The 14,630-nt window shown below is 35.2% G+C and overlaps 1 protein-coding gene across 1 annotated transcript in view; it reads left to right on the forward strand.

Moving 5' to 3' along the window:
• Nucleotides 1–5,362: 5,362 nt before the first annotated feature.
• The window catches only part of LOC115443639 (suppressor of cytokine signaling 2), a 31,825-nt gene continuing 22,557 nt past the window's right edge, over nucleotides 5,363–14,630 (forward strand). The window contains exon 1 of the mRNA XM_030169119.2: nucleotides 5,363–5,765. Coding sequence (XP_030024979.2) covers nucleotides 5,747–5,765 — 19 coding nt within the window. The 5' untranslated portion in view covers nucleotides 5,363–5,746. The remainder of the gene's footprint in view (nucleotides 5,766–14,630) is intronic.

A 14,630-nucleotide genomic window follows, 5' to 3' on the forward strand; every position in this document is an offset into this window, starting at 1 on the left:
CCGTCTCCAAAACACTCCAATTTTATCGTAAGGCTTGACGCATATGAATGGTTTTTTTTGTCAGTCTTATTTAATTTAATAAAAATGGTTCAAGATCGTGGGAATATATAAATAAGTCAATAGCTTTTAATATACTTAAAAAAAACATTAAAAAACTCACTTATTTGACGTTTTATGACGTCGGCACTCTTTAAATATCATACGGACATCATTGATCATAGCTATCAACTTTGGAATAGTGAAACTTGCCTTTCCGGTAGATAACTTCCTGCCGTAGGAAATAATTAATATTCTTAATTATGTTTTTTAATACATAGCACTGGCTCTGTATATATGGCGCAGTGGATTGGTATAGTGGTTAAGGTGTTTTTGAAGTGAGAAAGATTTATAACGCGGGCAAAGACTGCACCAACACTTAGTCCCGAATAAAATCTTCAAATGTAAATAAAGTTTTGGCCAACGATTGATGGCTTTGACCTTTCGTAACTATGAAAATGTAAACATTACTTTAAAAATACAATTTATCTATATTTGAATTGAAATAATTAAACCACAAGTGCCAGCAATAATATATTATAAATAAAATCGTTATCAGGCTTAAAGAGTTTATAATAATAATTTATTTTATGCAATAAACAACTACGTCCAATATTTATAATTTATAAACATGCATTATTCTTACTGCTGGCGCTACACTACGAACATACAAGGTCAGGGTTTTCACTGGGTTCTTACAAATCCCAAACCTTATATAAATATTCCCTACCACAGTTACCTTGTCCTCAGTACGGAGATAAACTAAGAAATCTGGTTTCCCAGTAGACTTGTCGCCCACTCTCAGTTGCGCCGTCGAAGCCGTTGATTTAAAATCGATAGTGTGTAGCTAGCCTTAAGGTTGTTAGTGACGAAATATGGCGGTGCTCCCACACGTGTAAGCCATCTGTCCCTTGTACTTTCAATGACGAAAGCTTTATACGATAGTTTATTATTTATGTAGGTCAGTTTGTCTTTTGGTCGAGTCAGGATTGTCATGTAGCTTGTACGAAATAGGATAAGTTTTCCCGAGCGCGAATTTTAACAATAATATAACATCCATACGGCTCCATATAATAACACCCTTTTGGGTATTTGTGAACCCAGAAGTTATATTGACGAAAAAACGCACGTCGTCACGTTGTAACTATTTTTTCTCGACTTACAAATGAGCAATCTAACTTTATAGAACAGTGACTGCACCAATAATAATTATGTTCGTTATTTAGGTCGGCAAAAAGATTGCTATAAATAGGAAATTAAAACAAACAATAAATCAAACGTTCGTGTAAAATTCTTACTTGACACGGCAAATTCCTCAAACATTATTTCACAGAGTTTACCTTTCCAAAACTATTATGAAGATATTTTAATACTTTTGCTGCCTACAAAGATAGTTCGCTGTGGTGGAATGTCGGCGATTATCAAGAATAGTTATCGATATTTTTTTATTTACAGAAATAACGTTTGTTACACTGAACACCCGTTTACATAAAGATGTAGCGAGAATAATATTTTTCTACTTAACCGTTGTTACTTTTTACGCGATTGTACCCGGCACGAAGAAATATCCATTCAAAGAAACGTGGCGCATGTCACACGCGTTGCCTTTCGACGAACACTCGATTATATCAACTTGTATTGATTGCACCACGGGCGGAGAGAAATAACCTATTGTTACATCTCGAAACTGTCTACAGAAATACAATTTTAGTTAAATCTAAACAGTAATAGAGCGAAACACAATGTGCGATAAAATATCTAATAAATCACTCGACGTATTCTCGTAAAAACTGAATCAAGGTCTCGCTAAAAACAAACCAAACGCTTTCGAGAAATAATAGTAAGTATTTTAATTTATTATCCATTCAAATAAATTGAGCAGCGGCGATTTCCGCGAATGTTTTATGAAATGTACAAAATGAATGATTTGAAAAGAATAGCGCTGGCTGCAGTAAACATTATGCTTGATGTAATATTTCAGTTTATTTCAATGTTCACACACGGCAGAAGCGCAACAGGTGCACCTACTATCCACCGTGTGTATTCTGTCCCATGATGTGATAGAGGGCGAGGTTATCGTTATGCATAATGCAATAATTTCAGACTCCGGGTTTGTAGCAAAATCCAATAACACTTTGCCCGACACCTAATACCCCACCAAGGCAGTCAGTTCAATGTATTATTTTTAATAGACGATCCAGAGTTTTCCAGTACGTATCCAAATTAAAACTTAAGTTCGCAAGAGAATGATTTTGATTACATATATATTATAAGTGCTTATAATATAAGAGGATCCAAGATACTTAATATTTGACAATATAAGGAATATGTTTCTCAGCCAGAACAATTATTTCTATTATTTCGGTGTATTTTTTTTAACTGAGTAAAGTCACTTGAGATGCTGTGTAAAAACACGACATTACGATTAGCTCGCCCCTGGCAGTATCTTGGGGCAATTATGTCCGAACCTGTAGCAAATTACTACGGGGCCATTCAAGTATTACGTAACGCAATTTGGGGGGAAGGGGGGTTCGTGTAAAACATTACGATGCTTTACAGGGGCGGGAGGGGGTTTTCGTACAAAACGTTATGTAACATTGTTATTTTTTTATTTAAAAAAATACGACTTTCCGGTATTTTGCGTAATATAATTGTGAATATTAGAAAAAAAAGGTAAATTTAGAGTTACGTAACTTTTGGAGGTGGCGCGGGGGCGTACTGGAAAACGTTACGGGGCGTTACATAGGACGGTAGGGGTTCAAAAATCTTCCTAAATTGCGTTACGTACTACTAGAACGGCCCTTAGGTAAATTGAATAGCTACCACAGAGGTTTGTTCTAGGTAAGTTTCAGTTCATTGACTGTGTACAATTCGTATAACAATGCCTAAGCTGTCGTTTACCAGCTCTATTCATCTTGATTTCAAATATATCACGAATATGGGATGATTTTCCGGAAATATCATTTTTGTGTTTTCGGTATAGGTATAGATAAAATCTGTATCAAATACAAAAATGATATGCGTTATTCCGGACAACTAATGTTTGTACAAATGTTTCATAGCGTGAAAGCCTCCAATCCCAAATTCTTTCTTACGAGAATTTTTAGCTTTTAGTAAAACTTCCTAACTGTTTATGGTTTTAATTATAATTTCATTATTATGGAAAAATACAAAGCCTATTTCCAAAATAACGCTTTCAAATGAAGTTTTACATTTCTTTCCCATCTATGTAATATTGAAAATCTCCGTTTAAATAGTGAATGTATAAATTTTTAGATATTTGATTCTAACTAATCTACTTGACAAAGTACATCGTATAAAGAAAAGAAATCATGTTGGCGCCTTAAAATTACACTTCGATTTTCGATGGTATGTTTTTACATATAAGGTATATGTTCCATCTGCATTAATTTGTAATAGTGTGCCCTGTGCCAAATATAAAATGGTTATATAATATACTTACTAAGTATATAATTGATTTTGCTACAAAAGAAATCCAAATGAGTGAAGCATCACCACTTAGTTCCAAGATAAGGTAACTTGTAGCTTTAATTTGCTGATTGATATTTCAAAGATGTGATAATAGTAGATTTTCATTATTAAAATTAACTCGGAATCATTTACCTCCTTTGACCACTTTGACTCCTGACTATAAGCATTTATATTTTCCTATCTCCTTCCTTGTATTTTGTTCATATAATTTTCTCACGATAAGAGACCTTATGTCGTATCTGATGATGGCGTTGTTTCCTAGTGTGTCACTTATCAGTATCACAGTTCCGATAAGCAATAAATATTTTTATAGTGGTTATTGATAAGAATTCAAATCTCATTTTTTAAATGTTACGAATTTTGTTTGCATTTTTACTTGACATTATTAAGAAGTAATTTATATCTCTCAGAGCTTGGGGCGAACTGGTTGCCTAGATTAGATACGGAACCAGTTCATTATCTCAGTTCCGCAAATTATTGGTTTCTTCTAGTTCATTTAGTTTTATAGCCGAATTTTTTGTCAAGAGGTTGAATAGATTTAAAATTTTACATTGGTTTCTCAGTAGATTCTTTGCTCTGGTAATTGGGTTCATAATATTTTGTTGTTCTTCGTTCCGATTATAATTTAAATAGCGATCAACCCGGCTACGCACGAATAGCAGAGAATATTTATGTTAAGCAACCAGTTTAGAGAAAACTTTAAAAAAATACATACAAATAAACCGTCCTCTTGAATCACTCCGTCCATTGATAAAAACCGTATGAATTCAGTAGGTTTTTGAGTTTATTGCGCTCAGACGCGGCGGGGGAACTTTATTTTATTTTAATGTAGTGATGGAAGGATAAGATGAATTTTGGATAAATTCACTCTAGTGTTCTTTAATATGTAAATGTACTTAAACTATCAAACGACGTTGATGAGAAAAGCAACTTCTCTGCAAATGTATTCAAGTATAAAAGTCGTCGAATGCAATATAACTTGTTGGCCTTCTACGATAAGTATCTTGGTACTTTTTCGTCGGAAGCTATTCTATGATACACCCCATAGCCCCGCATTTATACCCCATTATATAAATTACGATACAAGAACCTTCGCAATAAGGCAAAGTACAGGTAAGAGTTTCTATATTATGAAAGGCCACTCCAATTTATATTTATTGACAACTTTGTTCGTGTGCATTGATACTTGCCCTGATTACAATGCTAAATAGCTTACCCCGCGATATTCAAAATATCGTCTATCTGCTTGCATGTTATACAAAGTAACAGTTCAATTTAACACCTATCCACTGAATTGTGTGTACTAACGCACTCGCCGACAAAAAATAGATCAACATGTGAATGAACTTTCTAATGTTTATTAGGTACCAGCGACCCACCTCCACGTCTGACGGCGCGGGGCCGCCCTCCAACTATGATTGATGGATAGATAGATACAAGTTACCCAATTTAACGTGGTGCGCCGGTCATCGAGGTCAACAGTCCCGAGCGTGGTCCGTGAGACATGTTCACGTCCTTAATGGTAGAGTCACGAACGACTGTAGCCAAAGCGGGTACCGCGTTCACCAGCCTTGGACGGAAGAACATAAGTTTTATAAATTAGTGACAATGCCTTGAGTTATTTCGTGGAAGCGCCAAGGTTGGTCGTTCTGGGAAGTGGCGGCTCGTCGGCAAGTACGGTCGGAACGATCGGCAAGCTTGTTCGGTCTCGGCCGCGTAAACGACGGCGTGCCCCCTTGCGCCGCCGCCGCCGCCTCCCCTCGCCTGCCCCCGCGGTGCCCGCCACGCGTGTTTACTTCGCAGCGGAGTGTTAGAGCGCGCTGCGCGCCGGCTCCGTCACTCAGTCGGATTTTGTACATGAAAGAGGATTGTCACTGCAACGGCGAGTACGGCGGACGAACTTTCACCTCCCGCCGCGATATCGTTATCTGTGATAAAAATAAGCGCGCTGTGTGAAATTGAATGTGCGCGTACTTAGAAAGCGTTTCTCTCACAACTAGCGGACGGACGGCCTCCGGCGACGTCGATTTCTGCAAATTAATTTCTCCAGTGCAGTCGGTTTCTACGAAACTGCTTATAAAGAGTTCTACTGAGAAGCGAAACGGCCGTAAAGTGGATTTGAGGAAATATAAGTAATTATAAGTGGGCCTTTGTGTTTCCGTGTTTGTTGTTAGTCAAAACGTTTACATTGGATCCCAACCATCCGTTTACACCTCCAATGGTGGTCAAGCTGCCAGGTGAGTGCGGAGTTTTCTCACGTTATATAGTTTGTATACTATTTGCATGATGGTACCTATTATTAGCGCGTCGCATCGTCATTAGTGTAAATAAGTGTCATATTATTTACGGCTGCGAAGCACGTGCACTGCAAGGATAAAAATGAGTTGATTGTGGCGAGGCGCCTACTGGTATCGTTATCAGTGCTTTGGGGTCAATGCGTTGCAATGATAACACAAAGATTAGTGCTAATAATATTGACGTAATTCGTTTATATTTAACAAATATCTAAGCCAGCTTGCACTCCACTCGTATGCCATGCATCGTTGAAAACGCCGGTATTCGAATTTAACGCGATGTTCGTGTGTAACCGAAAATAGTGTCTGATGGAGTTTATTTTTATACCTATTTTCTAAATGCTATGTTTGTGTATTTGATGTTGTGATTTAGGTAATGTTCAACTGAAAATGTGAAATATTACTTTCCTTGAAAAATGAAGCTGAACTCTTATAGAACATAAGCACTTACTTAAAAATTAATATTGTTGGTACTTTCAAACATTTACGAACTATTTCACTTTAATGATTGTAGTCTAACGCTCATGTGTACCTTAATAACTTTCTCCTAAGATAAATAGCTAGTCTAGACTAGTCTCTAAAATACATTTCACAAGTTATTTTGATATTAGCTCTATGGTTTTCTTGCGTGTAGACGTTGGGGAAGATGGAACTTCCTCCTTGGTTGACTACTTTTAATTTACTTATTACCGTTATATTAGAATATAGGAATAGGGATTAAAAAAATATATGTTTAAACTTTTGAAAATTCAATCCACATAATACGTGGTTCAGCATAGCTCTGTTTGTAAGGTTTTTGTACTTTTGAATTAAAAATAAAACCTGAATGTTTATTTTATCGATATTGATATAAAACTACTAATCGAATATATCCCGAAAAAAATATTATATTGGCCAAACAAAAATAAATTAACAATTCTTATATATATAAATAAATATGTAGTAAGACCGAATATTTCTTATATATATAAATATATAGTAAGACGTGAAACACCGATGCTCTACGAAGTCTGAAGTTGCTAAATATTCACAAATAGGCTTCAAACAAGTATCTTAAATTTGACAAGTTACAAATCCCTACCAACGAACACAGATTCCTATCAAGGATGATTCGAGAGACTACTGAAATTAAAAAAGTTGCCAAATTTCAAAATCAAATACGTTCGGAAGCTTGCAAAGGTCTGGGGTCTGGCTTTGTACGTGTTGATATGTCGTTTTTTGATACTTATACAAATAAAATAGCCCAATCATGGACACATGTCACATGTCCATAACCGAAACCGGAAACTGAATACACAATAAAAAAAATTGTTTCGACATTTAAATCCATTACTGGAACTATTCAATTTAAGTCCACCTTTAATTACTATCTCTAGAGTATCAACAATGTATATTGTCGCCTTAATATCATGGTTAATCAAACAAACAAAATACTTTCTGATTAAAATAGAAATTGACAGGTAAACTACTTCGTTTCATTGGCCATTAGTAATGCATTAACCTTACTACATATTTTAAAGAATTGAAAATATAGAATTTTCATTTTTAAAAATCTCTTTTGATTCTGTCTAATATGTACTATGTACTGTATGTATGTACCTGTAAAACTAATTGACGTATACACTGCTATAGTCGAAAGGATGCAGATTATGTTTCCTTTACTTACTCTAAATAATTAATTAATAACAAATTATTGATAATTTGTTCATTGATATATTGTACTATAAATTATGTTAATTAATTTATAACTAAGTTTCAAGGTGTTAAAGACTTGTTCGATATATTATTTAATGAATGGGTCAGGTGCACACGCACTTTTTTACATTTAATATTCAATTACTTCTCTTACAGCCAGACCACAACATTAAAATATTATTATTTTCTTCTGTCATTTTAACTGACTTCAAAAAAGGAGGAGGTTATAAATTCGATATGTATTTTTTTCTATTGTTTGTTACCTCAAAACTCGGTCTTTTATGAACGGATTTGGAAATTTGTTTTTTATTCGTAAGAATATACCTCCAGGTTGGACCCATATTTATAAATGCGAAAATAATGTCTTTCTGTCTTTGTCGCTTAATAACTGGATCAATTAAAATGAAATATGCTGCGTGGAATGGAGCAAGCTTGAAACACAATAATGAATGTAAACTGCCGACTACAAACATTTGTTATAAACAAGAATTTAATATGGTGATCTGATGAATTTACCAGATCAAATTATTTCTGTAAAAATATTAGAGGTAATAATAATAATATAATTTCTATTAGACATTTCAGCAAATCTTAAATGCAACATTTTTAATATATTTTTTACACATACTAAGTTCTGCTAAATAACGTACGTAATATACATTTGCTTGACTACTTTTAGATGTCCTTAAATATTTCAAAATCTGTTCGAATGCGTACTTACTAATTAGAGCTCTCGAAAGTTTTACGAAATGTAAATTTTTATTTTATGGTTGATACTGAAAGTGGCGTCTAAATTTAGTTTCGTCCAGGAATGTCGTTAGTGATGCAAAGATGCTAATTCAAAGCGCAGGTGGCGAGGATCACGTTGTAGCGGCAAAAGTAAACAAAACGCTTTAAATTATTGTATTACTTACCTATTCCAAGCCTTCATATTCTTTATGGTAAGGTATGGAACTTGTTGAATTCTCTTCGAATTGATGTTTTTTACGCTGCCTATGTGGCCATTATTGGTTCTCGAAAACAATAATACCTTGTCATTGCTTGTTAATTAATGAATGCAAGTTCCTTTTTATATGCAAACTACATAATTAGTACATTTCGGAGATATGCAAATTTTAAAAAACTTATAAGTTTCTTTGAGTAAGTAAACAATTTGCCTAATTAATCAGCTCTAAGAATATATGTGTTACCCGTTTATTCTAGGAATATAGTTTATTTGAATCCCCAGAATGCGTAAATAGATACCTTTTCAGAAATAGCTCAGTTTAAATAAGTTTTAGTCGGCTCTAGTTATGCTTGTGGTTAGAATTCGGGTTGCTCACCAAACACTAATCTAAGTGTAGCGTAACTCACATAGCTATGATATTTCTTAAAACTAGGTGCAGACCACAAACTACAAATGTAGCTTAGTTCTGATTCTGCCACTGGCAGAAGCATAGCCAAAGTGAACGTCGCGCGTTTCAAAAATATTTGCGATTCGTGTCATGTTAATTTGCTTTGTCAGTCTTTAGTTTCAACATTTACTTTTCGAAATTCAATTTACGATGAAAAAATACACAAGATAATCTTTGATATCATATTATGCCCTTTATAACGACAAATAGCTAAACTACAAGTTTAAATAACGGGACACGAATATTGCAAACAATATATTGTTTATGCTCTCGATATTTCCACAGAAAAAATATACGGTAGAAAATATAATTAACCAATTTTCTATAATCCATATCACTTAAAATAAGCGTATTCTTTACTCGAACAACAATAGTAGACTTTGCCCTCGCTAGTTCGTGTTGAAATTTATTACTCAACATCTTCCTCGTAATAGCTTACGTAAGGTTTTACTAGTCACATTTAAATGGAACAACACAAAATATTTTAATCATATTCTAGTATCATTTGCGTAGTTTAAAAGCCAGAGTACGGTCGAGCATTTGATAAAGGTTAACAATCGCGCATTGTCCATCACTTACCGGGAATGAGCGAGGTAAATCATTACCGGGAACCGGTGCCTTTGTTTGTACACGAAGGGAGACAATGATATTTTTTTTACTCTTAAGGCTGTGCTTATGCATTCTATTGTCGTTGTTTAATGAACTGTGACGCTGATAGCATTCGCAGAAGTATTTCTTCAATATCGAACTCTTAGAATGTGCATGTTCAAGAGGATGAAGCCTCTCTGCGTTTCTTAGAAGTTCAAGCGGGACGATGTATTATCAAGTCGAATTTATATTTAAATAAGGTAGTTTGACCGAAGAAAGCCCGGTTCCTATCCAGGACCACTATCCATGTCATGGTATTTCTTTTTTGTTTTGTAGTGCAAAAATATGCTATGATTTTTTGTTAAATAGTTTTTTTAATATTTCTTTATAGTTTTTCTTCAAGGCTTTCTTTACTTTATATTTATTCAGAGGTCCCTACTTAATTCATTTTTGTATACGGGCATAATAATTTTCAGTTCCGTGTATAATAAAAACTTGATCTGTGTAGGTTATTAGGTATTATCGTGATCAAATAAAACATGCTTCTAATTATAATTTGTTTATCATTATTCAATGATAAGACTTGAATGCCACATACATTTAAAAAAAATACTTGATTGGAATACCATAATTTATGAATATAGCGGCATTTAAGTTTCATCTTCACAAAGTACGTAGATTGTTTGTCGCCATTTTTAAATTAATTTACGACATTGTTGGTGACGAAAAGTTGTCTGCAATTGCGTGTAATCTATAAACACCTGAGTTAATATTAATAACAGCAAATAAATCAGTAAATATCTATTCTCAAATAGATGTTAAAGAAGAGTGAAACACGTCTTCTATGCAGAACGCATTTGTGTGATGCAGAGAACAAGTCCGTGACAGAAACAAGAGCTCGCAGTCCAGTGTGTTTCTGCATCGAAACAAAATAATTAATTATTCGTTCCGTATTACCAGTTTTTGCCACCGGACTTGCTATCTTAAATATACTGATAATATTATCTGACAGATCATATTATATCAATGTGAAAAAAACATTTCAGTCATACCAGTGTATAGACCTAGATAATAATATAAAAAAAGAAACAATATTCGTTCCAGCATTGTACGTGATTTGTCGGTACCATTACAAAAAATTACACCGCTTCGCTGTAATGTACACAATAGAAAACGCTGCATGATTAGTTTCCTAGAAATAATTTTATTGTTTTATCAAAAGTAATACTTACCGCTCATACATTTCAGTTGAAATGTGTTTTAGTGAAAATTGATAAGCTATGACGTGCAAATATTAGAAGTGCGTAAAGAGTGTGGGTGTTGAGACTATACCAATGTTGTTAAGCACATTACTCGTGGAATATCACTTGCGTCAGCCCATCGCGCGAATAATGATAACAGTAATGCCATATGGGAAAAAAGAGAAAACGATGCGATTGCGAAGGCAACTACTAGGAAAATGCGAGTTCTCTCGAAATGTCGGGCGGACGGAACAAGGTGGGATGGTTGCGCGGGCGCAGGTATGCGTGTTCTCAGAACGCGCCGCGTCCGTTTTTGCTCCTTTTTCGATTCGAGTTTACCGAGAATCGAATGGCCCGGTGGCGGCCCTACTCGGAACACGTAATTAATCCTTGGAAGCCTCCGACCCGAGGCTTGTTATGAGAAATCACCAGCATTATGTCTTTTTATTTATTTTTTGCATTGTCTCATTTTGTAAATTGTATGCGGGTTATTGTTCGCGGAAGGGCTGACAGTCGACAGTGCACGACATAATGTGCCACTATTAAACTTTATGCAGCGTTCGCCTCTGACCTTAGCCTCTAGGAAATGTTCAAGTGCTGATGTGCTTCTGGGAAACGGATCGTATTTTTGTGACCTTAATTAATCAGAATAAAGTTATAACAATATATATTATTATATTATGTAGATACCTGTTATATTTATATATACATGGCCTATATTTATATACTGATCATATACAAATAAAGAATAAAATACCTTGTTAATATTATGATAACTAGAAGAAAAATACATTCAGAATGTAAAAAAATGTCACGATTTATGACTAGCATAATGTATTTTACTTTGAATACTCAATTATCTCCGCTTGGTGGGCATCTCGAGCCATGTTGGGGAAGGACTGATACTAAAGTAACACAAAAAGATGTGTCTGCGCAGCTTTCTCGGAACCCACGGCTAGTTTAAATTTCAATTGGAGAATACGGGGAACAGTCCACGGTTTCGTCTAACTAACTGATTGAAATACTGCTTTGATCCAACACCGAGTCTGGAAAATCGGTCTTTACGTTACTCACACTTGGGTCCATTGTCGAATCTATTCAGTCGCGACGCTTAATTTGCTGATTCTGCTTCGAAACTCGTTTGTCCTTTACTTTACGAAACACCAAACGTTTGCAAAAAGTTCTCGTCTCTACCACATACGTTGTAAAAACGAATGCATTTTGCGCGGCACAAAGATTGTTAGAACACTTTAATGTTTTAACATTACCATTCATTCGTCTTTCAACATGTGTATTTTATATGTGGTATCAATGAACAGTAGTTAGTAACTTCTATAAATAAGTAAATAAGGTGAAGGCAAACGATTAGGTCACCTCTGAAGTTTCTACAGAGCGATCAGTCGGTAGGCGTACACCGGCTGCACGTGACGTCACCTCGCATCAACAAACTATGACATATTGTGTAAAGATTACGTTTCAATTATTTATTCTAACATCACTGTGATGACACGTCTATATTGTCTGTCACTGACATGACGTATTCTCTTCGTATTACCAAGAATTATATTGTTATCTGGCAAAATGAAAACTATTACGAGCAATGCTATTGAGTGGGCCAGATGCCTTGCGACCGAGCATCGATTAAATCCCTAATACAAGAAAAGAAACATCAAAGCGGGAGAGTTGGACCGTCACAACTCGTTCAACGAGTTCACAGTAGGAAACCCCTTTCACTCGGAAACTAGTCTGGCTGCGGGATAAAAATAGTCACTCTCATTTACAGATTACACAACGTCTAATTGACTGGCCATAAATCGTGACTCCCATATCGGCCCGGGCATAACGGAAAGCGTCTATTTTAAAAATCGAAACTGCCACCACAACGCGGGCCGACGTTCTAGGAACCGCGGCGCACCGACGAACCAACCGACAGCGACCGGTCGACGAAGTTCTCGGAAAACGCGAAGGTTGCTCAGCTAAACTCTTACGTACAGTCCCAACTGTTATTGCCAAAGATTTTTATGTGTTGCTGGCGCGCCAGAGCATTGCCTTAAAGCTTTTACGGTGTGCTATCAATGGCGAGATTGGAGCCAATGCTAACATTCCGGCGCTTGCAATCGGCGCACATTCATCAACAAATTCGAGTGTGTTGCACGTTTTGTTTATCTCGTATCTCACGGGTGGCTCGCGTGCGATCATTAAGGAATTCTTCAAATCCGTGAGTCGTGATGGGCATCAGTGGGTCGGTGGCGCCGGCCACGATCGTTGGCTGGGCCGGTGTCAGAGGCCATTGCGTTGGAAAGTATGGAGTTATCGCAGCAGATGTCCATTTAAGGCATTTTATTCTTTATGATTATATTTATACGGTGTAAAATGACTTTATCTCTGGTGTGCTGTTTGTAGAATGTATTATCTTGTAATTTAAAATGTATGTATGAATGTATGGCCATTTCTCGAGGTGTGAAAGTTAGGTCATTAATCTGAAAATGTTCACCCATTAATGTTGCAACAACACTTCAATAATCATGATAAACAACTTTCTTAGTAAGTTAGGTACTGTGTACTTTAGGTTTTACTTTCTTAGCTAATAGTTTTTTTTTAAATAAAACAATTCCATTTGGAAGGCGTTAAAGTTAGAATTATTATTAATATAGATATAGTGATACACACAACTAGAAACAAAACCTTTCAACCTCTTTGAGGCTATGTTATATTTTCTTTGAGAATGTAATAAATGTAATAAAGCCAAGCGACGGTTACGTTGAGCCGATATTTATCTGCCGAAACGTTGATATTCATACGAGGCCGGCTAAAGAACAAACCATTTGTTCAGAGAGTAATAAAGTAGATTTTGATAATGATTACTTTAATTAAAATCGGTGGGTACCGAGCAAAATAAATATTAGTAATTTTTCATGTTTTCATTTAGAGCTATATTCCAACTCGATTTGTGCAAATATAGTCATCAACGAGAAAGCTCATCAGCGGTATCTTCTGCCCAATATTACTTTCTGATTTAAATAATTTGCGTGGCAGTTGTAACTTTTGTAATTGTGAATTAAACTCGGTTATTTTCAATAAAAAATATTATTATTATTTACAATACACTGGCTGATTATAATTAATTCCGTGAAGACCACGGAGGTGACCTAAACAAGCATTACCTACTACAATTTCCAAAGGTAAATTTCGTTTGAAATTGTACAAAATATAAATGAAAGGGTCGGTACAATTTAGCGGCCCTCGGCTTTGTATTTAAAGATTTTGGAAGGAGTCGAAATATCGAGTTTCGTTTTTAATTATGTATTTTATCGACATTTTATGAGTTTGTTTACCTACTTCAAGTTATTTCGCTTTAAAGAATAGGTAATTATTTTATTTCGATAACAGTTGAGTCTTTGTACATTTAACTTCTGCTAGTAAGTGATAAACTAGTTTTGCCCGCGGCTTCGCCCACGTGGAAATGTTTTTCGGTATAAAAAGCCTATAGCATTAAGGAGTAATCTAGATTCCTAATAGGGGAAGAATTTTCAAAATTGGTTCCATAGTTCTAGCTATTAGCCCCTACTTACTATTACTATAGATTATATACAATGTGAGTCACATTTAGCTTGTCCTTATAGAGTATAATTAACTTCATGTATTCATTAATGCTGCAATTATGACATCGTCACATAAATTTATTCATATTTGGTCATTTTACCCATAAATATAGTCTGGTTTCCTTACAATGAATCATGGATAGTTATTAAAAATATAATTAATATATGACATGCGTACAAACTTTATAAACGAAAATAACTCATTATACTCTATCGCTTCTCACATAGAACTCAAACAAAGGATCGGCTAGATTGGGAATCAAACCAAAGGTCTCACGGTTTATAGAC

The sequence above is a fragment of the Manduca sexta genome, chromosome 12 (assembly GCF_014839805.1).
Source record: "Manduca sexta isolate Smith_Timp_Sample1 chromosome 12, JHU_Msex_v1.0, whole genome shotgun sequence".
In the NCBI taxonomy this organism is placed as follows: Eukaryota; Metazoa; Arthropoda; class Insecta; order Lepidoptera; family Sphingidae; genus Manduca; species Manduca sexta.